Source organism: Carassius carassius, chromosome 42, assembly GCF_963082965.1.
Source record: "Carassius carassius chromosome 42, fCarCar2.1, whole genome shotgun sequence".
Taxonomy (NCBI): Eukaryota; Metazoa; Chordata; class Actinopteri; order Cypriniformes; family Cyprinidae; genus Carassius; species Carassius carassius.
Window position 1 is genome coordinate 20,489,656 of NC_081796.1, and position 24,741 is coordinate 20,514,396.

At 41.2% G+C, this 24,741-nt stretch overlaps 1 protein-coding gene and 1 long non-coding RNA gene across 2 annotated transcripts; both read left to right on the forward strand.

Annotated features, from left to right (window-relative positions):
* The first annotated feature begins 16,843 nt into the window (after positions 1–16,843).
* Positions 16,844–17,851, forward strand: cxcl32b.1 (chemokine (C-X-C motif) ligand 32b, duplicate 1). The gene is made up of 3 exons (XM_059534726.1): positions 16,844–16,973; positions 17,097–17,211; positions 17,430–17,851. The coding sequence occupies exons 1-3, from the start codon at positions 16,904–16,906 to the stop codon at positions 17,599–17,601; spliced, it is 357 nt and encodes a 118-aa protein (XP_059390709.1). The 5' UTR covers positions 16,844–16,903; the 3' UTR covers positions 17,602–17,851.
* Positions 17,852–21,318: 3,467 nt separating this feature from the next.
* On the forward strand, positions 21,319–22,045 carry LOC132124267 (uncharacterized). The gene is made up of 3 exons (XR_009426737.1): positions 21,319–21,448; positions 21,581–21,695; positions 21,915–22,045. It is a non-coding gene; the product is annotated as an uncharacterized LOC132124267 (long non-coding RNA).
* The last annotated feature ends 2,696 nt before the right edge of the window (positions 22,046–24,741 follow it).

Sequence of the window (24,741 nt, forward strand, 5' to 3'; positions counted from 1 at the left end):
TAAATGTAGACGGCGAGGCCCAACCTGCCGCCATACATATATCCTGCAAGGAGATCCCAGTAGACCACGCCCACGACGAGGCGATGCCTCTTGTGGAGTGTGCTCTGACGCCCAACGGGCACTGAAGGCCCCTGGAAGCGTAAGCTAACGCTATGGCGTCAACTATCCATCTGGATAGAGTCTGTCTCGAAACAGCCATTCCCTTGGAACGCCCACCGAACGAGACAAATAGCTGCTCCGTCTGCCGAAAGGCAGCAGAGCGAGACACATAAGCTCTTAAAACCCTGACAGGGCAAAGAAGACTCGAGTCTCCATCCTCCCCTGACACCGGCAGGGCAGACAGGGCAATAACCTGAGCCCGAAACGGTGTGTTGAGGGATTTCGGCACATAACCGTGCCTAGGTTTGAGTATGACTCTTGAGTCATTGGGCCCAAACTCCAAGCACGACTGGCTCACCGAGAGCGCGTGCAAATCACCCACACACTTCACAGAAGCGAGAGCCAACAAGAATACTGTCTTGAACGACAGATGCTGAAGGCTAATCGATTGGATAGGCTTGAAAGGGGGACCTTTCAAGGCCTCCAAAACCGCCGCGAGGTCCCACATAGGGACTGACGGAGGTCTGGGAGGATTCAGCCTCCTAGCTCCTCTGAGGAACCGGATGACTAAATCATTCCTTCCTATTGACTGACCGGACGCCGTTTCAGAAAACGCCGCGATGGCAGCCACATAAACTTTGAGCGTGGATGGGGCTCTGCCCTTATCCAACAGCTCCTGAAGGAAGGAGAGGACCTCCGTCACCTCACAACTAAGGGGTGAATAACCTCGAGCTGTGCACCAGCTGGAGAACACCGACCACTTCGAGGCATACAGACGTCGTGTCGACGGAGCTCTAGCCTGAGTGATGGTATTTAGCACTCTCACTGCGAGATCAGCGGGTAACCATTGAGTGCCCATACATAGAGGGACCACAACTCCGGTTGAGGGTGCCAAATCGAGCCCCTGGCCTGCGAGAGGAGGTCTCTCCTCAATGGTACCGGCCACGGGGCGACATCTGCTAACTGCATCAAATCTGGGAACCATGGTTGGTTCTTCCAAAGAGGTGCTACAAGCAGTATTGAACATCTCGTTTCTCTCACCCGTTCTATCACCTCTGGAAGGAGGGAGACGGGAGGGAACTCATAAAGCGGGCAGCACGGCCATTTCCGTGACAGCGCGCTTTCGTTCTTGGAAAAGAACGCGGGGCAGTGAGCGTCTTCGTGGGACGCAAAGAGGTCCACCTCCGCCATGCCAAATCTCTGCCACAACAGCCGGACTGTTTGCTGGTGTAGAGACCATTCGCCCGTAGGAACATTGCCTCTGGACAGCCTGTCTGGACCCAGATTCTGCAGTCCAGGCACATGCACTGCTCTCAGCGAGCACACGTTGCGCTGAGCCCAAATCAGGAGGCGTTCCGTCAGCCTGCACAGGTTTCGGGACCCGAGACCGACCTGGCGATTTATGTAGGACACCACGGACATGTTGTCCGAACGGACTATGACGTGGTGATCCTTGATATGGGGACAAAAGCGCGTCAGCGCGTTCTCCACTGCCAGCATTTCCAGGCAGTTGATATGATGGAGCTTTTCCCATTCTGACCATAGGCCAAAGGACGGTCTGCCTTCGAGCAGCGCTCCCCATCCCGAAGTGGAGGCGTCCGTCGACACCATTTTCACACTCGGGGAAGTCCCCAGGCTTACACCTGATCGGTACCAGCCGTTCGCTGTCCAAGATGCTAGAGCCGCAACACAGCTCTGATCGACCTTGAAATGCAGCCGGCCAGACGCCCACGCTCTGCACGGCACCCGAGCCTTCAGCCAGAACTGCAGGGGGCGCATGCGGAGCAGGCCCAGCCGCAGAACCGGAGATGCTGAGGCCATGAAACCCAGCATCTTTTGACAGTGTTTGAGCGACACAGTCGCGCCACAGCGGAAAGAACTCGCTGCACGCTGAATGCCCATCGCGCGCTGTGGTGACAGCCGCGCCGTCATGGAACACGAGTTCAGAACTATACCCAGAAACAGGATCGTCTGACTGGGGTTCAGCGAACTCTTCACCCAATTGACACTGAGGCCGAGCTTCTCGAGGTGATCGAGTAAAACGGCTCTGTGGTCCATGAGCTCCGCTCATGATCGGGCCAGAACCAGCCAGTCGTCCAAATAATTCAGCACTCGTGTGCCTCTGAGTCTAAGAGGAGCGAGCGCTGCATCCATGCACCTCGTAAACGTACGAGGAGCTACGGACAAGCCGAATGGCAGGACTGCAAACTGGTATGCCTGGCCCTCGAAGGCGAATCTCAAATATCGCCTGTGGTTTGACGCTATCTGTATTTGAAAATACGCGTCCTTCAGATCTATTGACATGAACCAGTCCCCTCTGCGAATCTGCGCGAGGAGCTTCCTGGTCGTGAGCATTTTGAAACTGCGTTTCATCAATGCCTGTTCAGCTGTCTTAGATCCAGTATGGGCCGGAGACCCCCGTCTCTCTTGGGCACCAGAAAGTATCTGCTGTACAGCCCCCCCTCGCTTTGAGACACAGGCTCTACAGCACCTTTGCTCAACAGTTTTGATATTTCGGCCCGAAGTATGTGTGCTACTTCTGTTTTGACCGTAGTTTCGACGCGCGCTGAAAAGCACGGTGGGCGTCGAGAAAACTGTAGCGTGTAGCCTCTCTTTATAATGCCTAGCACCCAATCCGAAACCCCTGGAAGCACTGACCATGCATTTGCATGAATGGCTAAGGGCTGGATGCGAAACGCGCTCTGTTGACTGGGCAACGGCGGCGCTCGAGTGTGCTGCGCATCTGAGGCGGGGAGCGCGCTGATCACAGCGGGCAGATCGCTCTTCCTCGACCCCGTTCCGGCGCTTAACCGACTGGAGGGAGGCTGAGCGGGTCCCGTGGGACTCGATATATCTGCGAGTAACCGTGGGCTGCATGTGTGCACTTTTACCACTTTAAACTCGCTGTCTGCCTGTGCAGAATGTACGTGCACGGGCCTCGTTTTTACAGAAGCCCCGAGCCGTATGTGACATAGTGTATGTGGGCACTGGGAAGTGGGCACGTTTACTATGCGGCGCGCTCGACCGATCTGTGTCGATCTTATGTGCGCTAGCCCTGTGTGCAGGGCTGTGCTTATATGTGGAGATGGGCACTGGGTAGTGGGCATCGTCACTGCATTTATAGCACCATCGGCCGTGGCCGGACGAGCATGCACGGGTTTCGTTTTTACAGAAACCACATGACGCGTGTGACATAGTAATTGTGGGCACTGAGGGGTGGGCACGTTTACTATGCAGTGTGCGCGACCGACTTGAGTCGACATTATGGGCGCAGGCCCTGTGTGCAGGGCTGTGCTTACATGTGGAGATGGGCACTGAGGAGTGGGCATCGTCACTACATTTATAGCACCATCGGCCGTGGCCGGACGAACGTGCACGGGTTTCGTTTTTACAGAAACCACATGACGCGTGTGACATAGTGATTGTGGGCACTGAGGAGTGGGCACGTCTACTATGTAGTGCGCGTGATCGACTTGAGTCGCTTTTATAGGCGCGAGCCCTGTGTGAAGGGCTGTGCTTATATGCGGAGATGGGCACTGAGCAGTGGGCATCGTCACTACATTTATAGCACCATCGGCCGTGGCCGGGACACCAGAAATTACACCTTTTTCGGGAAATATCTGGGTAGCCGTGATAACGGTTTTCGTGTGCAGGCAAGCGGGCAACCGTACAGGCTTGCGCATTGCAAACAACGCTGAAATAGTCACAATCTCTGGAAACTGAAACAGCGGCGCGCTTAGGTGAGAGCCCGGCCGCAGCGGAACTCGTACACCGGCGCTTCGATGAAGCAGCCATCGTTAGTAGCGCCGACGCAGCGTCACACAGGAGGCTTTAGATGGCAACACCGCTTTTGCCGCCGTCCAGCAGAGGGCGGACAAAGGTGCGTCGCTATCGCCTGTTCCACCGGCGGAAGTGAGTGGTAGTTCCTGTTTTTAGCATCATCAGTGTGGAGAATGCTAGTGAGACAGACGAACGAGTTCGTGCTGAATATGGAGCGTTCCAAGCCTTCGCCACCTCTTCGTGAAGCTCAGGAAGAAATGAGGCGGGCTTTGAGAAGTACGCTCATCCGAAAGGGAAATACCATCCAGCCGGGAACGAGAGGGGGGGGGCGCTGGTGCAAACCACTCGCGGCCGAGACTCATCGCGGCCAACACGATCATTCGCCCCGGCTCCTTCTCGATGTCAGCTCGTCTGCTGGGCTTCTGAGCAGAAGGCGCGAGATCCTCGGAGCTCGCCCAGCCCTCACTGCCCGAAGCTAGCAGAGAGCGCGTGTCCTCTTCCCCCGACGCGGCCCTGAGATCGACTTCCTCGGACGACGCGCCGGCAAACAGCGGGCGCTGCCCACCGGGAAGCGATGCAGGGGGGGCCGGTGAAGCAGGGCGAACCGGCGAGCTCGGTTGAGCTGAAGACGGTTCCGGAATCCGCTGGAAGCGATGCTTTTACGGCGCCTCAGCGCAGCGGAGAATGCAGGCTCAGAGAAAAAGGCCAGGCGAGTCCTCAGAGTCACCATGGCAACAGCTCGCAGTGGGGGCATCCGCCGTCAGCGAGCGAGCTCTGCATGATCTTCACCCAGGCAGGAGACACAGATGACGTACCGGTCTCCCTCGCTGAGTGGGGCTCTGACGAGCCGCAGGAAGGCATCTTAAAAAAGACGCGAGCTCTTTTACGAGTGTGTGTCGCAGGGCGAACACACACACACACATAAAGAACAGCTTGTATATAACAGGATTGAAAGGATATAGGCGCCGGATAGCGCAGCAGGAACGGCAATGGAAGGCGGCGATGCCAGCAGCTTCAGAATGGCTCGTCCTGCTGATGTGCTTTCTCAGACGGCGCTTGCTTCCTCCGTGATCCAGCGATGCGTGAGCTTCGCTGAAGAGATGAAAAATCAGGTGAGTCAGCCTTTTCGAGCTCCTTTTATAGGTTGGGCCACACCCGTTTCGGCGGGAAGTGGCAAGAAGGGCGCGAAGCGCCCTTATTGGTCTGATGTTGCATCAGCCCGCGCTCGATAGGCTGTGCAGTTGCCGCAGAACAAGCCAATGAGCGAACGAGCCGTCTCGCCTATGGCTGTGTACTGCTGCAAATGCGCTTTACAAAAATACAAAATTAAGGATAATTTTTTGCTTCAGTATTTCGTGAAAAGAGACTTTTCCCGTAGCGTCTTAGCTAAGACGCAGTACGAGAGAGCTCTCGTAAGAGAACACCCTCTGTCTTGTTAATCCTAACATTGGGATGTATGACTGGATGGTTTTGGCGGTTAAATGACAACACCAGACGCCGGACACAGTCACGTTTCGATGCACGACTTGAGACGATATATTTCTTTCCTGTTATATTGTTAAATGGGGATACTTTTAACTACATATGTCTGGTTTATTTACTAGATAACACGACATAAGCGCGGGAGAAGGAAAGTATGTGTGTGTGTGTGTGTGTGTGTGTGTGTGTGTGTGTGTGTGTGTGGGTGTGGGTGTGGGTGTATTGAGACTTGAAAAAAGCAAGGTAGACTACGCTTGTTTGTTTGTGTATTTATGTACCTGTTTGAGTGTATATTTGTATTTGTTTGGTTACATGTTCATGTTTTCTGTATGTTTAAATTTGTATCTGTGTGTGTGTGTGTGTGTGTGCGTGTGTGTGTGTGTTTATGATTGTATGGTTGTGTTTGTGTACTTGTTTGCATTCTCAGTACGTCTATGTTGAGGTTGAAAGATCTAGGGGTTAATAAAATTATAAATGTAACTAAAATAAACTAAATTAATTCGAATTAAACTACATTTTTCTATGGTCTGACTTGTTAAAAGATTTCACATCCTTTTGACCAGTAGATGAACTTTCAGCTAAACTTACTATCTAACCCATAAAGTTGAAATTGTCACCCTTTGATCACGGAAAACACCAGAACCCCCGGAAAACTAATTAGATTACAATTGAGTTGCAAACCCCCCCACCAGACACCAGACGCGTTTCTACGCACTACTAGAGATGAAATATTTAGCCTTTCCTGTAATGTTGTAAAAGTTTCTTTGGCAAGAAAAGCCCATCTTGACATATCACATTCATTCCTGTTTAATATTTGTGTTTGCCTAAACGCATGTTTTAATTGATATAGCAATGATATAGCAATGATAGAAGTTAATATTGACAACATAAAAGACGTATTCAAGGGTTTAGACTACTAAAGTATGTGTGAGTGACTTATTAAAATTAAATAAAACAACACTTTTTCCAACAAGGAATTTTGTTGAGATTAAAAAATTAAATCGTATATGTAAACCTAATTTTAAAGTAAAAACATCGGTCTAATATTAAAACCAGGTAGAATATTTTCATCGAATGAGAACTGATGTGTTGTTATTAAAAACATTTCTTTGTTTAATTCTTTTAACATACATTTAAACCTTTGCGACCAACATTATTAGGGTGGTTGGGGAAGTGTTAGTGTGTGTTTTTTATTTTTTATTCGATGCTTTAAACATTAAAAACATAAAGACGTCCATTACTGGTAGATTTACAAATACGGTCTGAGATTACACTCAATTTTTGTTCACACTCTGTACATCATAAAACAAAATAAATGTAAAATATATAAAACAACACTTAAGAAAAAATAAAAATATAATGATAAAGAAAATGTAGTGGGGAGTAACAGATTTTCACATTAAGAAACCAAAGTCCTCTAATGAAGAATACAAAAGTCTTGGTTTGGGACTTTTCATGCCTTTTAACGCCCCCCAAATACATCACAAATTCCACTTTAAATGCCACTAAACGTGGGGGAATTTTGAAAAACATACATTTATGAATCTAGAATTTCGTGCCAGAAGTTAATAAGTTAATAAGAAGTTAGTAAGTGTGAGTGGCTTATTAAAATAAAATAAAACATCAAGGTCTTTTGTTTAGATTAAAAATAAAGAGCATAGAATACCAGAAAGAACATCTAATCATCCGTCCGTTTATACTACAGAAATGATTGTCATATTTTTGGCTCTTCAGTGAGGTTGAATACATTAAAGTAGTCATATGTTCAGACTCATTTTCAGTACTATCAAGTTTAAAGAGTGGTGAAGCTTCTACTAGACAAAGCATTTTGTCAGGCATTTTACAGAGTTTGTTCAGAATACAAGCAATAACAAAGATTTATTTTGTATGGATACCCACACATATAGTTAATGAAAGTAGTGGACCAGATAAAAGTGGACCATTAAAATGTCAGACATCTTATTTAATACTCCAATGAGTAAATTAGAAATAAAAAGGTCTAATTAAAAATAAATAAAAATAAAAAGATACGTGTCAAATTAAATGGGTTGGTTAGAATAAATGCCAGCATTTATATAATATTCAAAGACCAGTTGGAAATGAATGGAGAATTTTTGGGAATAGAAGAGAAGATCTCGCCATAGAATTGGACACATTGCACTTAATCAGTCATTATTTATAAGATGAAATACATGTGTCTGGACTTTGTGTTAAATGCGATATTGTGAAACAGTTGAACCTATTTTAATAAAATGTAAAAGATATGACAACGAAAGATTACAACTTACAGAAGCATTTAATATAGCAATAAATCAGATCTCATTTTAGATTTTGTTAAATAAAGATGTGGCTATAGAAATGTTTCACAGAATAAGCATGGGGGAAGGAAAGTATGTGTGTGTGTGTGTGTTTTTTATATATATATATATATAAAACACCCTTTGAAATTAGTTAGTTTCACAAGCCAGTTACAAGCATTTCAAAACCTGTTAGATGTTTTTACAACCGCTTGATGTCTAACTGATATGTAGACGCCTGTAATCACACAGACACCGACACATTCGGGTTTCGGTGCTTGAGATGACCGAGTTGACGTCTGGTTTATTTACTAGATAACGCGACACAAGCTTGACAGAAGGAAAGTGTGTGTGTGTGTGTGTGTGTGTGTGTGTGTGTGTGTGTTAATTGACATAGCTTGAGAAATTAAGCTTGACAAAAATAAAAAAATATATCGACGGAGATAGTCTAAATTTAGACTAGTCGTAGATTAAAGTAATTAACTTGACACATTAAAAACAAATAACGCTTTTTCAACTGTTTTTTTTTTTTAGACTAGCCTAAAAGTAAATAAAAATCGTATAGGTCTACATCATTTAAAAAGTAAAAATTGACCATATGTTTAAACGGATATAAAGTTTTCACTAATTAAGGACTGATGTCTATTTATTAAAAACTACTTAGTTTAATTATTGTAACGTTTAAATCTATTTAATGCTGCTATCACGTGACGCCTCCTGCCCGGCCCTCTCTAGCGCTGGAGGCGTGGTTTTTTTTCCGGAGCATTCCCGAGCCTCATTCTAACTGTTCATCGGTGCCGGGAGGTTGTTTTACGGACGCTTCACAACTCTGCCGGAGGATCTTTTTTTCTTTTTCTTTCGTCTAACAGTCTCGCTTTTTAAAATTGTAGTTAGTGGTAAAGTACTGCATAGATTTGACAAGTATCTTGTCTGATGTAGGCTATTTTCTTTTAGATCCGCGTAAATGCCTAAGTTAACTATTTTTTTCTTTTGTTTTAACTTTTCACCCGACGTGACAAACGCCTACTTTCTTGGTTTATAACATTGCTTTACGTTCGCTTCTCTTTTTTTTGTTTGAGTCGAGCTAACGTTACCGGAGACGTCATAACACTTTGCTGTGAGATCTTTTTTTTCTTTTGTTTAACTCTTGTCAGTAAAATTTTAGTTAGTGGTAAAGTACAGCATAGTTTTGACAAGTATCTTGTGCTGGTGTTTTAAAGACGGGGTCTGGTGTATTTTATTTTAGATCCACGTAATGTCTACCATCTTTTTTCTTTTGTTTTAAATTTTCTCTAACCTCGTGACAAAACGCCTACTTTTCTGGTTTGTATCGCTGCTTTACATTCGTTTCTTTTTTTCAGTTTGAGGTAAGGTACAAATGCTAAAACTCTATTACCTAGTTTTCTTTATTTTCTAACTGGTAACAAAACACCATTTTTAAATTGTAATGCTACAAGCTCTCACATCTTTTTCACGTATTGCTTAACGAAAACATATCTGATAGTTTTGACTCGTTTGGTTGTATCAGATAAATAACCAGTAACCTAGTTTTATTTCATTTGTAACAACTTTAACAACGTTTTTACACTTTTCCAACTACGAAAACGATCATTACATTGTTTCCATTGCTGCTATGTGTTTATAATCTGTTTCTTGAAATACACTGTTTATTTAAAACCTTAATAAAATCTTCCCTTACACCATTTTCATGATTTCGCCCCCTTTTCAAAGTAAAAAAAAAAAAAAGCACATAGCTTCCCACAACTTCTCCCCCCTCCGAAATTCCTCCTTGGTTCATAAGTTCATATTAAGGTCACTGGAGGGTGTACAGGGAGGGGAGTGGGGTGTACAAACAGGTGTCCAGAACAGATGGCTTTTATGACCCTCATCAATCAAATTTTTGGAGACAAGGTGCCCTGGATCCTCTCTGATGACAGTTCTCTTTTGATCAGCTTTTCAAAACATTTCATCACAAGTGACGTAAGGGCTATGGGTCTATAATCATTTAAAGACTTTGGGTGGCTATTTTTTGCAACAGGAACTATAATTGACTGTTTCCATAATTCAGGGACCTTCTGTTGGCACATAGATTGATTAAAAATATAAGAAAAAATAGGGCCCAACTGTTCCGCACAACAAGAAAGTACACGGCTACCAATATTGTCTGGGACCAGACTTGTTTTAGCTTTGCAATATTTAAAGGTGTTCACAACACTTTGTGCAGAGAAACACACAGCAGATTGGGGGTGGGCCAGTAAAGACAGTAAATATCGGTTCCTTTTCAGGAACTCGAGCTGCGTCGAAGCGCTTTGTCGAAGCACTTTGGGGAACGTCCCTGATGAGTCCGACTCTGAATATCGTGTGCTATCTGTCCATCGGAAAGGCGTGACGTCACGGGCGGGGTGACGTAGCGACCAGGAAGCTATAAAAGCATGTGCCGTCCAGCTGGCTTCAGCTTCGCGTCTGTCAGCATGCGCTCTGTGTGTGCATGTCAAAGTCTGTCCCGTTGGTCCTATTTATTGTTGTCTTGTTGTCTGAAGTGAGCCTTCGCCAACGTCCCTCGCGATGCCGGTTCCGCTTTCGCCGAGGCTGTCGAGGCAACGCGTGTATTACATCATTTTCAGTTTTGATGTGAATTTTTCCAAACCCGACCGTGTGTCTGGCCATTTAAACTCCATTTAATAAGAAGGAGTTGGTTCTATCACTTCAATGTGTACTTTATCACAATCTAGACCGTGTTTACTTGTCTGATTGTTTGATTATTTTAAATTCTGAGGAATATGACTCTGAGAAGTCAATATATCACTATAATGTGTACTTTATCACAATCTAGACCGTGTTTACTTGTCTGATTGTTTGATTTCACTAAATTCTGGGGAATTTGGATTGAATTGGATTCTGAGGAATCTAATGACTGTTATCTAACTTCGAGAAGTTTAATATATCACTTCAATGTGTATTGTATCACAATCGAGACCGTATTAACTTGTCTGATTGTTTGATTTCATTAAATTCTGAGGAATATAATGACAGTTATTTGACTCATGAAGTTAGATGTACTGGAGGGACTGCTGGGCGGGAGCCCCTTCGGGGGCCTCTTACACCAGAGATCAGTCTCGAGAGAGAAAGACAATAGTCGGCCCCCTGCAGGCTCTGGTTATGGAACAAAAAGTGAATACCCTTTTAAGGAAGGAGGCCATCGAGGTGGTCCCTCCTCTAGACAGGGAGTCCGGGTTTTATAGCCGGTATTTCATAGTTCCAAAGAAGGATGGGGAGTTGCGTTCGATCTAAGACTTATGTCATCTAAACCTCTCAGTAATGTCACTGAAGTTCAAAATGCTCACTGTCAAACAGTTTGTAGCTCAAACCAGATCCGAGGACTGGTTTGTCACAAAAGATCTCAAAGACGCATACTTCCATATCCATCCTTCCACAACACAGGAAGTTTCTGAGGTTCGCTTTTGGGGGCAAAGCCTACCAATATTGAGTACTTCCCTTTGGCCTCGCACTCTCACCCCACAGGTTCACGAAATGTGTAGATGCGGCTCTGGTATCCCTCCGCATGCAGGGCATCCGCATTCTGAACTATATCGACAATTGGTTGATTTTTTAGCTCAATCAGAGCAAATGGCGGTTCGACATCAAGATGTCGTTCTCGCACATATGGGGGAGCTGGGTTTGAGACTAAACGCCAAGAAGAGTGTACTTTCTCCAGTTCAGAGAACCACCTATCTAGGCGTAGTGTGGAATTCGACCACGATGCAGGCACGTCTGTCTCCTGCTCGGATCGAGTCGATCTGAAATATTTCCTCCCAGACCTGATAGGTCACCATGTGTTGGTGCGCACCTACAACACATTGGCGATTTCTTATATCGGTCTCCAGAGAGATCTGCATTCGCGCCCCTTGTACAAGCTGGCACACCAGATCCTTCTGTGGTCCCAGGACAAACTCCTCTTGTTCGGAACAGTGTATATTCCTGGGAGATTGACTGTGAGAGCAGACATACTGTCGAGACAGGGGCCGAGGCCCGGGGGGCTTCACCCAGAGGTGGTGAAGTAGATTTGGAGAGTTTTTGGACCTCTTTGCGACTCAAGAGATATCGCAATGTCCCCTCTGTTTCTCTCTAGTTCATCCAGCTCCTCTGGGACTGGACGCTATGGTACAGACCTGGCCGAGGCTTCGTCTGTACGCATTTCCCCCTATTGCTCTGCTCCCGGGAGTTCTGGCGAGAGTACGCCGGGACAGGGTCCATCTGTTATTAGTAGCCCTATTCTGGTCGGGCCCATTATGGCTCACAGATCTCTCCTCGACGGCTCTCCATGGGAGATTCCGATCAGGACGGATCTGTTCTCTCAGACGCAGGGCAAATATATCACCCTTGCCCGGAGTTGTGGAATTTGTGGGTGTGGCCCCTGAGGGGGCACAGCTCATAGCTTCCGGTCTCTCAACCGAGGTTGTTGAGACCCTCCTCCAATCCAGAGCTCCCTCTACGAAGAAACTGTACGTCCTGAGGTTGAAACTCCTCTCCTCATGGTGCAGAGACCGCCAGCTTGACCCTGTTAACTGCCCAGTTGGTACAGTTCTGGAGTTTCTACAAGCTAGGCTCTCTGAGGGGTTAACTCACTCCACCTTAAAGGTGTACGTGGCGGCCATAGCTGCTTACCATGTCCCTTTCAATGGTCAGTCAGTGGGCAGACACCTCCTAGTTACACTTTTCCCTCACGGTACACTGAGGCTGAGACCTAAAGTACGGTCCTGTATTCCCCCGTGGGACCTGGTTGTGGTGTTAGAGGTTCAGGCCCCTTGGTGGCCCCTAACTACTTAGTCTTTATCCCTGGTATGGCCAAAGCATTCTTATACCCTCGAGCGGGTTATGTTCCTAAAGTTCCCTCTGTTGCTCCACAACCCATAGTACTACAGGCCTTCTGCCCTCCTCCTTTTCAGGGAGCCAGACCAGGAGAAGCTAAACTGTATGTGTCCAGTTCGAGCGCTGGACGCATACGTCCACAGACCTGCCCTGTGGAGAAAATTTGACCAACTGCTTGTTTGCTACGGTCCTACTAAAAAGGGTTTTCCTGCCTCTAAGCAGACCCTTAGTCGTTGGATAGTCGAGGCTATCAACGTCTCCTATGAGTCCTCTGGTCTTCCCCCTCCTTTGGGGACCAAGGCTCACTCTACTCGGGGTATGGCAGCCTCTAGGCCTCTTAGCAGGTGTGTCCCTCTTGGACATTTGCAACGCTGCGGGGTGGTCCACGCCCTCTACATTTGTTAGATTCTACAACCTTGATATGTGAGCCACTCTGGGCTCTTCTGTTCTCTCGCCTTAGCTGTGCTCTTCGGATACACACTAGGCAGGGATTTGGAAGTCTGGCAGCGTGGGCACATCGTTCCCCAAAGCGCTTCGACGCAGCTCGAGTTCCTGAAAAGGAACGCCTCAAGGTTACGTATGTAACCCTGGTTCCTTAAGGGAACGAGACGCTGCGTCGCAATGCCATACTCCCGGCACCCCTGCTGGCGCTTGCTTCCCTACTTGAAGCTGAAGCCAGCTGCACGGCACGTGCTTTTATAGCTTCCTGGTCGCTACGTCACCCCGCCCATGACGCCACGCCTTTCCGATGGACAGATTGCACACGATATTCAGAGTCGGTCTAGTCAGGGACGTTCCCCAAAGCGCTTCGACAAAGCGCTTCGACGCAGCGTCTCGTTCCCTCAAGGAACCAGGGTTACATACGTAACCTTGAGGCGTTCTGTTGCATTTTCACACTTTATATTCTTCATTATATTGCACATTTTTCAACCCTTTGAAAAGCAACAGCACCTGTATTTGTTGCTCTCTGAATACTGGCACATATGCGTGTAAAGACTGTTCATCATGCTTCACAGAACTTCTTTTAAAAGACAGACAAAACAATAAACAGATATAACAGCCTGATCTCACAATCAAAACGTACATATTTAGACGTAAATTAAAACTGTCCAATACGTATGTGCCTTTACGTATTTACAGTGTCATTTACGTATTATCTGGACATAATTACAGGTTCGATACGTATCGAAATGTACGTAAAAACAACCTCAAATACGTACAGATAGAACGTGTTCTCTGACCAGTCAGTTATCCATAGAAATTTGCTCATGAAGCTGCTTTTCAATGCGCATCGGATTAATTTTTTAAATATTTATGTATATTTTCCCTTTTTATAATTTTTTTTTTATAAATGTAAGATCCCTATACCTCACCCGAACCTAAACCTACCCATTTTATACAGAATGTTAAAAGAATAAAACATAATAAAACACAATTTTAGTAAAAATATAACATTAAAACGTTATTTTGAGCCACTAACATTAATCTTACACCTACCCCTAAACCTACCCATAACCATTTCTTAAAACTACATAACGTTACTGTTATAAATAAAAAAAAACAGACAAACAAACATAATGTTAATCATTTATTTTTTGCGAAAAAATATCAAAATTGGTACCAAAAGTAGTTCAAATGATAATGAGTTCCAGTCGCAGTCCTCTCTGGAGGTAATAGTTTTTATAGGGTACAGAGCAGAATTTAATTTATTAATCCGTGAAATTATGAATCTGTCTTCTCTCCGTGAAGGTGCACTGGCGCAGTAGCAGCAAATGTCTATCAACTGAAACACGACATGTTGCAATCTGTGACGAATTATGTGAGAACCAATGAGAGTTCGATATTAGTGCCGTAAACCATGTCGTAACGTTCCTGTGGCGCACTGGCGCTATTTTCAAATTCGAATCATAACGAGCGGAGCGCGGGCTTTGACTGTGACGGACGCTGTTGCTGAGAATGAAGATGAAGATCGATTGATATGGATATGTTCCTTGCAAACATCTGGATTCTAAAGATATGGAGTAACGTTACAGCAAACAAATAAAATGGATGTGATTTGTAATTGTATGCTGTGCTTTTGTGTATCTATGGTTTGCAGCAGGCACAGAAATTTTATTTCCTATTAAGTAGATGAGTAAACTGCTTTCAATAAATTCAATAAAAACATTTATTGATATGACAATTAAATACAACAGATTTAAATCATTAAAGCCACGATTTTAATATTAATACATGGGAATTCATATAAATTCACACTTTACGTTAGATTATTTACGTTTTTTTAGCTGCTAACACGTAAGTATTTGTACGTTTTACTGCTATAAATACGTCTAAGTTGTACGTTTTTATGTGCATGAAAACGTAAGTAAATGTACGTGTGGTAGAACCACATTTAACGTAAAAATACACACGTATTCTCATGAGATCACGTTGCAACGTTGGATATAAATACTTATGTTTTAGCTCTCATCTGGGCATTTTCAGTTCAATGATTATTAACATTTCTCCAATTCATGTTTCAGATTATGGTTTATGGATTATTGTAACTACACCATTGTGCAGGTAAATGTCATGTTTCTCCACTGGTGGCCATTAGAAATGTATCCTGATGAAATAATAAAATTTTTAACCAACATAAACTGCAGGAATGACATTATATCACAGTATATGTGCTTGTATATGTGGTGTCACTGTGGTCATGACAGCTTTTTCCTGTGTGTCTCTATAGTGATTAGTCACATGACATTTATAGCTTAGGCATCAAGTTTGGGTTTTAAAAAGTATTATATCTGGCTGTTGCCGGTTATATACATTAAAACATCTTCCATTGTAGAATCCAGTCATTTTCTTGGCTTCCCGTGTGCCCTCAAACGTTACCCCAAAACCTGTAGTTTGCTATTTTGCATACTGTATCTTTTATATTGCTTGTCAGAGTGCGTATCGTCTGGTCCATGTTTGGTGTTGCTGCAAAGAAATTTCCTGTCAGGCATGAGAAAATGTTGATCTATCAGTCAATCAATCAGTCTAGCCCCCCGGAAATTCACATGACAGACGCTTGCATTCAGCGATAGCACAATCTGTGCATCTGTGTTTATTGCCGTGTCTCTAGAGATGAGTGTATCTTGGAGTCAAATGAAGGTTTAGTGAGGAAAGAAAAGTTTTGTGGGCCGCTGCTAAGCCCCACAGGCTCACTTTACATAGAACACACTAAGGTCACATGATGTTGCAGTACACCACAATGACTTTCCCTTGTCTGTTAGACTCATCTGTAGATGCACATCAAAAGATGCCCCATTATTATTCTCACCAGCTTTGCTTTCTTCTAATGAGTCTAAGTATTAAACAATATTTGGTTACACTTTATTTTAAAGGTATTCTTGTTACAGTGTCATTTAAGTAATACTGTAATGTAAAGCATTACAATAATAAATAAGTTTATGGTCTTCAAAACAGAACACTCTAACTTCCATTCTTTAGTCAATGGAAAATATTTTATTCAATATAATTTTTTTTTTGAGGAACATCACATTGATTATTTCCAGATGAAACACTCACCTATGACTAAATAAACGGTTTGATTATTAGAAATTGTCCTCTGTACTTGGAAAAAGTATGTACGTATGCTAAATGCGTATTTCCCCCGCGAGTTCGGTGAATGACCACAGAGAATTTGTCACAGCAAACACTTCTAAACACTAACCACACCAGCAGACTGCAGGAAACCAACACGAACTCTCAATATTACAGAGTCAGAAAGAACTCATGCAAAGCAATTTCAGTGTTTACAATGTATATTTTATTTTGCAAGAAAAATTATGTAAAATATTAGCTTACAATACACACACACACACACACACACACACACACACACACACACACACACACACACACACAAACACATATTATATGCTAATATTTTAATAAATAAACTTATATATAACTTTTTAATTTAACTGTTTGTTAATTATATTTTATCAGAAGCATAACCATTCACTGAAACTCAAACTTAACATGAATGAAACGCTGGAGTCGCTGATGTAATAGCAAGTCAATATATTGTTTACAAAGTTCATTCATTATTCATTTTGTTCTTGATTATGTGAACATCTTGGTACTTTCCAGTCTACGACACACCTACATTTACAGTGACCATACTCTCATGGTCATTTAGACCACTGGATTTTAGAAAGCTGTGAATGTTCCTCTCTGTACATGGTGGTCGCCTGTGGGTGATGATGGGTGGGGGTGAGCTTCTGTTTCGAGCGGACAGGTGACAACTCTGTGGAAGGAAGTTGACGCTCATTTTCCCCTCTGTGAGCGTTCATAAAAGTGCAAGTTGTGGTGAGCCGACAGAATATGCATCAGACTCACAAGAGAAGATGAGGTGTGTTTCTGTGACTCTTCTGCTGTGCCTGGCTACGATGCTGCTCGATCAAGTCACCTGCCAATGTAAGAAACTTTATGTAATTGTAAAATAAAAAGAAGCTTTTATTTGTATTAGTATTATTATTATATTGTGTTGTCTAAATTAATTTCTATTAAAATGCTTTTGTTCCCTTTCTATGTTTGTAGTAAGTGGCGTGTCAAATTGCCCTTGTCTCAAGACAACAGATCGGGTTTACCGCAAGGAAGAGATGGAAGATTATATTAAACAAGAAGCAGGCATCTGCCCAATTGATGCTGTTTTGTGAGTCCTTTTTTCTTTGCTGTGATGGATCTCAACTATTCAACAATATATTTGATGATAGATCTTTGCTAATATGCCAGAATAGTAATTATTTTGTCTAGGCTTTATCTTAATAGATTGCCAATTTTACCCATATGATTTGATACCAAAATACTTTCTGTACATTTGTATATTTTGTTGTATTGTCATGCTGAATTGTTACTTTTATGTGATTACAGATTTAAATCAATCAATGGTCTTTTTATTTGTGGCAATCCACAAAAGCTTTGGGTGAAAAGAGCTGTGGAGTTTTTGGATAAGAAGAAGATGCCGGCAGTTAAAACAACAGTGCGTCCCATAAACTCTGCACCAACATCGACATTGAACAACACATCACATACAACAGGATAAACTATGACTACTTTACCTGAGCTTTGCAAATTTGTTAACATATGTCAGTAATTTTTGTATTGGCTTTTATTTTATCAACACCTGATCTACTGCATAAAAACTACTGCATAAAATATATTGCAGTGCTACGCATGATTTAGTTTTTTATTCTGCTCAACAGGACTTTTTAACTATCATTACAATAGTATTATAATTTTTATTCATATTTTAAATTAATAAAAAAAAATCACTTAAATTTTTGTTAACATTTGAACCATTTTGTTGTGTGATTTTTAAAATTATTATTATTTTAAATGTGTTGTGTTGTTTTCATAAATTAGTATTTCTGTTTTAGTTATTTTAGTATATCAAGATAAATGTTACCTTGACAACTAGCTGATAAACAATTTTTTTTTAATGATTTTAGTTTTAGTTAACTATAATTATAAGCAAAAGTTTTATAATATATATATATATATATATATTTTTTTTTTCTTAATGTGGTTAATAACTATTAAAAATGTAGTGTCTGTGTGATTAGGTCTTTCCATTTAAAAAACTAAATGAATAAATAAAATGTGAAATTTTAGAATGTTAGTTCTGAAGTAATTTTGACATTTGTGTGTGTGAATATGTGATTGCGAGCGTGTATGTGATTGCAACCTTGTCTGTGGGAAGAACGTAGTGAAGTGTTCACACACACAGAATCTGTTAACCCTTGTGTGGGTTTAGACACTCTAATCCACATTGTTCTATGGGATTTCCCCTTTCACTGTACAAATATGTAACTCAGACTATAGCAATCTGACTCATGTACAGTATCTAACATTTAAATTATTTTTTCCAATTTTGTATTTGCATATGAAAAACTGTTAGAAAATGCATGTGTGCATGTGAGGAACTGTGGTTGTGCATTGAAACCCCGTCCCCTTGCACGATGCATTAAATTCCATGCACACATGTTGGTTTGAGAGGAGGTGCAGTAGATCACAGGGTGGGTTTCGTGAGAAAATGTGGGTGCTTAAAGAATTCGTTGGTGGGCAATATGTTTTACATAAAGTCGAGCTCATGTCTCTGGTGTACTATATGTAAAAATCAGAGCTTAGTTGCATTTAGTTGTTGAGTCTATACAGACTACTGTATTTACATTATGGCTAGCAGTTTATTCCATGGATCAACAGAGCTGTTTATATGTGTCGGATAAAATAAGTGGGTCTTGTGTGAATTTCTCATTTAAAACAAGAGCCAATGTCAGTGAGGTAAATGAAAGCTAGGTCAGGTTTTTGTGGTCTGGGATGATGGTTGCATATTGTAGCAGCCAATGCAATATCATAATGACACCATTGCTAGCAGCTATCACTCTGCAGGTTTAACTGAAGTATAACAGGGTTGAACCTGGTTAGTATCTGGATGGGAAACCTACTGGGGAAAACTAGGTTGCTGCTAGAGGAGGTGCTAGTGAGGCCAGCAGTGGGTGTTCCCCCGGTGGTCTGTATGGCTCCTAGGACCCCAGTATAGTCATGGGGACACTCTACTGTAAAGAGGCACCATCCTTCAGATGAGACCTTAAGCTGATGTTCTTCGAACAGAGTGTAATACAAACATCCTGGCCAAATTTGCCCAATGCCCTCTGTCAATCAGCATGCCCTCCTAATCATCCCCATACTGTATTTTCAGATTGGCATCATCACGCTTTCTCCCCTCCACCAGTAATACATCATTTCATCATCCAGCTTGATTAATCAACATTTACCCCATCAAGCTCAGTCAGAAAATGTGGCATAATCTTTTATGAACATCTGACCTTCATCATCTGAATTGAAACTTGCATGAGGATGGCTCATAGTGTTGGTGGTTGAGGAAATTTCGTCTCTCCAAATGTAAATGTACAGTGCTTTGAGTCTCAAGAAAAGCATTATGTAACAGTAATAACTAACTAACCTATGGAATCCCAGACATGACATGCAAGAAAAAATATTTATACATTGAACACAAGTGAACAATTCACTAATATGTCAGCATAATTTACTAATTTGTTCCCTTGTTTTAAGTAAATTGTGAGCATGATTTATTTACAACGAGGTGATAAATTAGTAAGTCTTGGGAACTAAATGTTAATTCTTGGCCATCATATAAATATTTTTTTCCTGAATGTCATGTCTGGGTTTCCATAATAACCATTCAGACAGCCTGTAACAAAAAAATCTTTAAGAAAATATTTTCATTGTTTAAGGGAACAATTCGAAGACTCAATTGTAATTTGACTGATCACCAAATAAGTGAATACATGGATATGGGTTGATTTGATTCTTTTTATTAATATAATTGTTATAATTTTTCCTGCTTATCACCTGGCATAGACTCAACAGTACCTGTCCTGTTGTATATGGCACCAAGACATTAAAGGGATACTCCAACCCAAAATGAAAATTTTGTCATTAATCACTTATCCCCAAGTTGTTCCAAACTCGTAAAAGCTTCGTTCATTTTCATGTTGAAAAAGTATTCTAGTTGCTTCATATCATTATGGTTGAACCATTGATGGCAGATGGACTATTCTGATGATGCTTTTCATACTTTTCTGGACCTTGACAGTGTAATTTACTTGGCAGTCTATGGGACAGTCACAATCATCCTGGTTTTCATCCAAATATCTTCAATTGTGTTCTGAAGATGAACAAAGCTTTTACTGGTTTGGAATGACATGAGTTTAAGATATAAATGACAAAATTTTATTTTTGGGGTGGAGTATGCCTTTAACAGCAGAATAAGTCCTGCAAGTTGTGAGGTGAGGCCTTTATAGATCAGATGTGTTCGTCCAGCACATCTTATAGATGCTTGGTCAATGGCAAAGTCAATGGCAGCACCTTGAACTTTTGATCAAGTTCCTCAAACCATATCTTTAAAATTTTTGCAAGTGGCAGGTGCATTATCCTGCTGAATGAGGCCACTGCCATGTAGAAAGATCATCACCATGAAGGGGTGAAAGTGGTCTGCAACTACCTAAGTGGTACATGTCAAACATCTGTTGTACACAAATGCCAGTCAGTGGCAGTTCTCCAGTGAATCCTGTCCAGTGGAGACCACAGAGAATTTGTCACAGCAAACACTTCTAAACACTAACCACACCAGCAGACTGCAGGAAACCAACAAAAACTCTCAATATTACCAAGTCAGAAAGAACTCATGCAGAGCGAATTCACAGTGTTTACAATGTTCATTTTATTTTGCTAGAAAAATAGTGTAATATATTAGCTTACACACACACACACACACACACACACACACACACACACACACACACACACACATATATATATATATATATAAAATATACTAATATTTTAATAAATAAACATATAACTTTTAATTTAACTGTTTGTTAATTATATTTTATCAGAAGCATAACCATTCACTGAAACTCAAACTTTACATGAATGAAACGCTGGAGTCGCTGATGTAATAGCAAGTCAATATATTGTTTACAAAGTTCATTCATTATTCATTTTGTTCTTGATTATGTGAACATCTTGGTACTTTCCAGTCTACGACACACCTACATTTACAGTGACCATACTCTCATGGTCATTTAGACCACTGGATTTTAGAAAGCTGAGAATGTTCCTCTCTGTACATGGTGGTCGCCTGTGGGTGATGGGGTGGGGGGAGCTTCTGTTTTGAGCGGACAGGTGACAACTCTGTGGAAGGAAGTTGACGCTCATTTTCCCCTCTGTGAGCGTTCATAAAAGTGCAAGTTGTGGTGAGCCGACAGAATATGCATCAGACTCACAAGAGAAGATGAGGTGTGTTTCTGTGACTCTTCTGCTGTGCCTGGCTACGATGCTGCTCGATCAAGTCACCTGCCAATGTAAGAAACTTTATGTAATTGTAAAATAAAAAGAAGCTTTTATTTGTATTATTATTATTATTATTATTATTATATTGTGATTTCTAAATTAATTTCCGTTGAAATGCTTTTGTTCCCTTTCTATGTTTGTAGTAAGTGGCGTGTCAAATTGCCCTTGTCTCAAGACAACAGATCGGGTTTACCGCAAGGAAGAGATGGAAGATTATATTAAACAAGAAGCAGGCATCTGCCCAATTGATGCTGTTTTGTGAGTCCTTTTTTCTTTGCTGTGATGGATCTCAACTATTCAACAATATATTTGATGATAGATCTTTGCTAATATGCCAGAATAGTAATTATTTTGTCTAGGCTTTATTTTAGTACATTGACAATTTTACCCATATGATTTTGATACCAAAATACTTTCTGTACATTTGTATATTTTGTTGTATTGTCATGCTGAATTGTTACTTTTATGTGATTACAGATTTAAATCAATCAATGGTCTTTTTATTTGTGGCAATCCACAAAAGCTTTGGGTGAAAAGAGCTGTGGAGTTTTTGGATAAGAAGAAGATGCCGGCAGTTAAAACAACAGTGCGTCCCTTAAACTCCACACCAACATTTATAACAGCATCAACAATGGATACAGCAACAGACTGGAATGAACAGGATGAACTAAGAACTACTGCATCTGAGCTATTAGAATTTCTTAACACATGTATGTATTTTTCTTTCTGTTCTTATATTTATTTGCAGGTATTTCAGTTTAACTGTCTTGACTTAAAGAAAGGTTGGTTTCTTTGAGTGTTTACAGCAATTGGCCATTTACTTTGCACTTGCTTGAAGACGCCGGAAGCTGTTCTCCACAAGGAAGATATCAAAAGTTATAAGATACATAAAGCAGACATCTGCCATATTGATGCCATTGAGTGAGTTCTCCTTTTTTCTCATGGAATTGTATACAACGATAAAACTCACACTATTCAAAACTACAGTACACCGTAAAATCCATTTCAGCCAAGGTAACAGATTACCAATTGCAATTCATTTAATTTCAATAAAGTTATATTTCTTAAAATGCAACTAAATTACTTTATTGATTTATACAATTTAATTCAATAACATTTACTTTTTTCTTATACCTGCTAGCTAATCCCAGGCCAGCATAACAAAAATAAACACCAACAGATATATTTAAGGGCAAGAACTCCAAGGCACTCGAATTGTAGTGAAAAGTTAAAAAGCCTTTATTACATCACTGGCTTTATAGGTTAAAACTCTTTTGGTGAGAGGTACATCTACGCGTTGCGGCTACATGCCTTCATCAGGGTGTGTGTAACCAACATCATCTCAGTTCATTTAACAGCAGTTAATTATTCAAATTAGAAACACCTGGTCGCTCTATGTAAAGCAGCTAGAAGAAAGAAACACATTTCAAAGAGCATGTCTCACACAATAAAATACATATAAAAAAATAAATAACATTTTTAAACACTTTTTACAAAATTGGTACAAAGTCTAATTCTCCATTTAAGCCTGGTAATGTAGTTGCTTTCAATGTATAAATCCAGAAAGACTCTCTCTGTAACAGCCTATTAGCCCTATCTCCTCCCCTTATAGATTTCGGGATATGTTCAATGCCTATAATTTTTTGTGTACTTGGACTACCATGATTCATATCTCTTTTATATAGGGATGACTACAAGAAAATTAAAGACCAGATTATCAGAGCATAAAAATGCAATTAGAGTCTGCAATCCGTTATACCCCATGGCCCTACATTATAGAGAACTGCTGTAACTCATTCAGTTTGAGTTCTGCTTAATTTAATCAGTTATTGAGTTATTTTTTTCTATTAATTGCAATGCTTATGAATATTTGAGTGAAATAAACTCATTTCATTAAATAAATTTGACTCTTAGGTTTTACAGTGTGTATTTCATACATTTATGTCAGAATACTAGTTCTTTTTGGCCAGGCCTTATTTTAGTTTTTACCAATAACATTGACCTTGATGGTACTAATTTTTGTTAAAATAAACATTGATATATTATGTTGTATTTTCATGCTAAATTGTTACTTTTATATATTTACAGATTTAAAACAGTCAGTGGTCTAACATTTTTCTCCGATCCACAAAAACCTTGGGTGAAAAGAGCCATAGAATTTGTGGACAAAAAGTGGTCGGCTTTAGAAAAAACAGCACATCCCTTAAACTCTGCACTAACATCTAAAACAGCATCAACACTGGATACAGCTTCAGACTGGAATGAACAGGATGAACTAAGAGCTACTGCACCTGAGCTATTCGAATATGTTTACAAATGTCTATGATTAGTGCTGATTTAATTTCCATTGGTTAATTGACTGAGTTTACTATACATATGTATATATAGTAGTTATTTTCATTTGTGCCAATCCACTAATGGGGAAGAGAGAAATTACCCACAAAAAATTATTTGAAGCCATTGTGTTACATGAGAAAAGCATGAAATAGATACAAAAAGTAGTTTTTAGATTTTCTTATTTCATTATTTTATAAATATTTGTAAATATATATATATATATAAATATATAATATATGTTTCATCACAATTTCACCATCAAGTTAGGCACATAAACCATAACTCCTTCAAAAACAGCTAGAAGCCTTGGAGTTATGATTGATAATTAGCTGACTTTCTCAGACCACATTGCTAAAACTGTCCTATCCTGCAGATTTGCTTTATTCAACATCAAGAAGATCAATTAATTAATCCAGAACGCAGCAGCAAGATTAATTTTTAATGAGCCAAAAAGAATATACGTCACACCTCTGTTTATCAATTTGCACTGGCTTCCAATAGCTGCTCGCATTAAATTCAAGGCATTGATGTTTGCCTACAAAACTACGCAGCCATTTACCTAAATTTGTTACTTCAGACTTATGTGCCCTCAAGAAGCTTGCGTTCTGCAAGTGAACGTCACTTGATTGTGCCATCCCAAAGAAGCACAAAGGCACTTTTACAGACTTTTAAATTAAATGTTCCCTCCTGGTGGAATGACCTCCCCAACTCAATCCGGGCAGTCCTTAGCCATCTTCAAGAATCTGCTTAAAACCCATCTCTTCCATCTTTATTTTACCCTATAACTTTAACACTCACTATTCTAATTCTATTCTTAAAAAAAAAAAATCTAACTACCTTTCTGATCTTTTTGTATTCTATTTTCTTTTCATTTATTATGCAATTGTGTGTGTGTGTGTGTGTGTATAAAGACCTCTAACACTAGCTTGCTCTATTCTTTTTTTTTAATAATATCTGTTTTCTTTTT

Excerpts from the sequence above, each read along its gene's own strand:
- cxcl32b.1 (XM_059534726.1), top strand. The coding sequence starts at position 16,904 with ATGAGGTGTGTTTCTGTGACTCTTCTGCTGTGCCTGGCTACGATGCTG. Across the intron at positions 16,974-17,096 it reads CGATCAAGTCACCTGCCAAT|TAAGTGGCGTGTCAAATTGC; the intron begins GTAAGAAACTTT and ends CTATGTTTGTAG. Across the intron at positions 17,212-17,429 it reads TGCCCAATTGATGCTGTTTT|ATTTAAATCAATCAATGGTC; the intron begins GTGAGTCCTTTT and ends ATGTGATTACAG.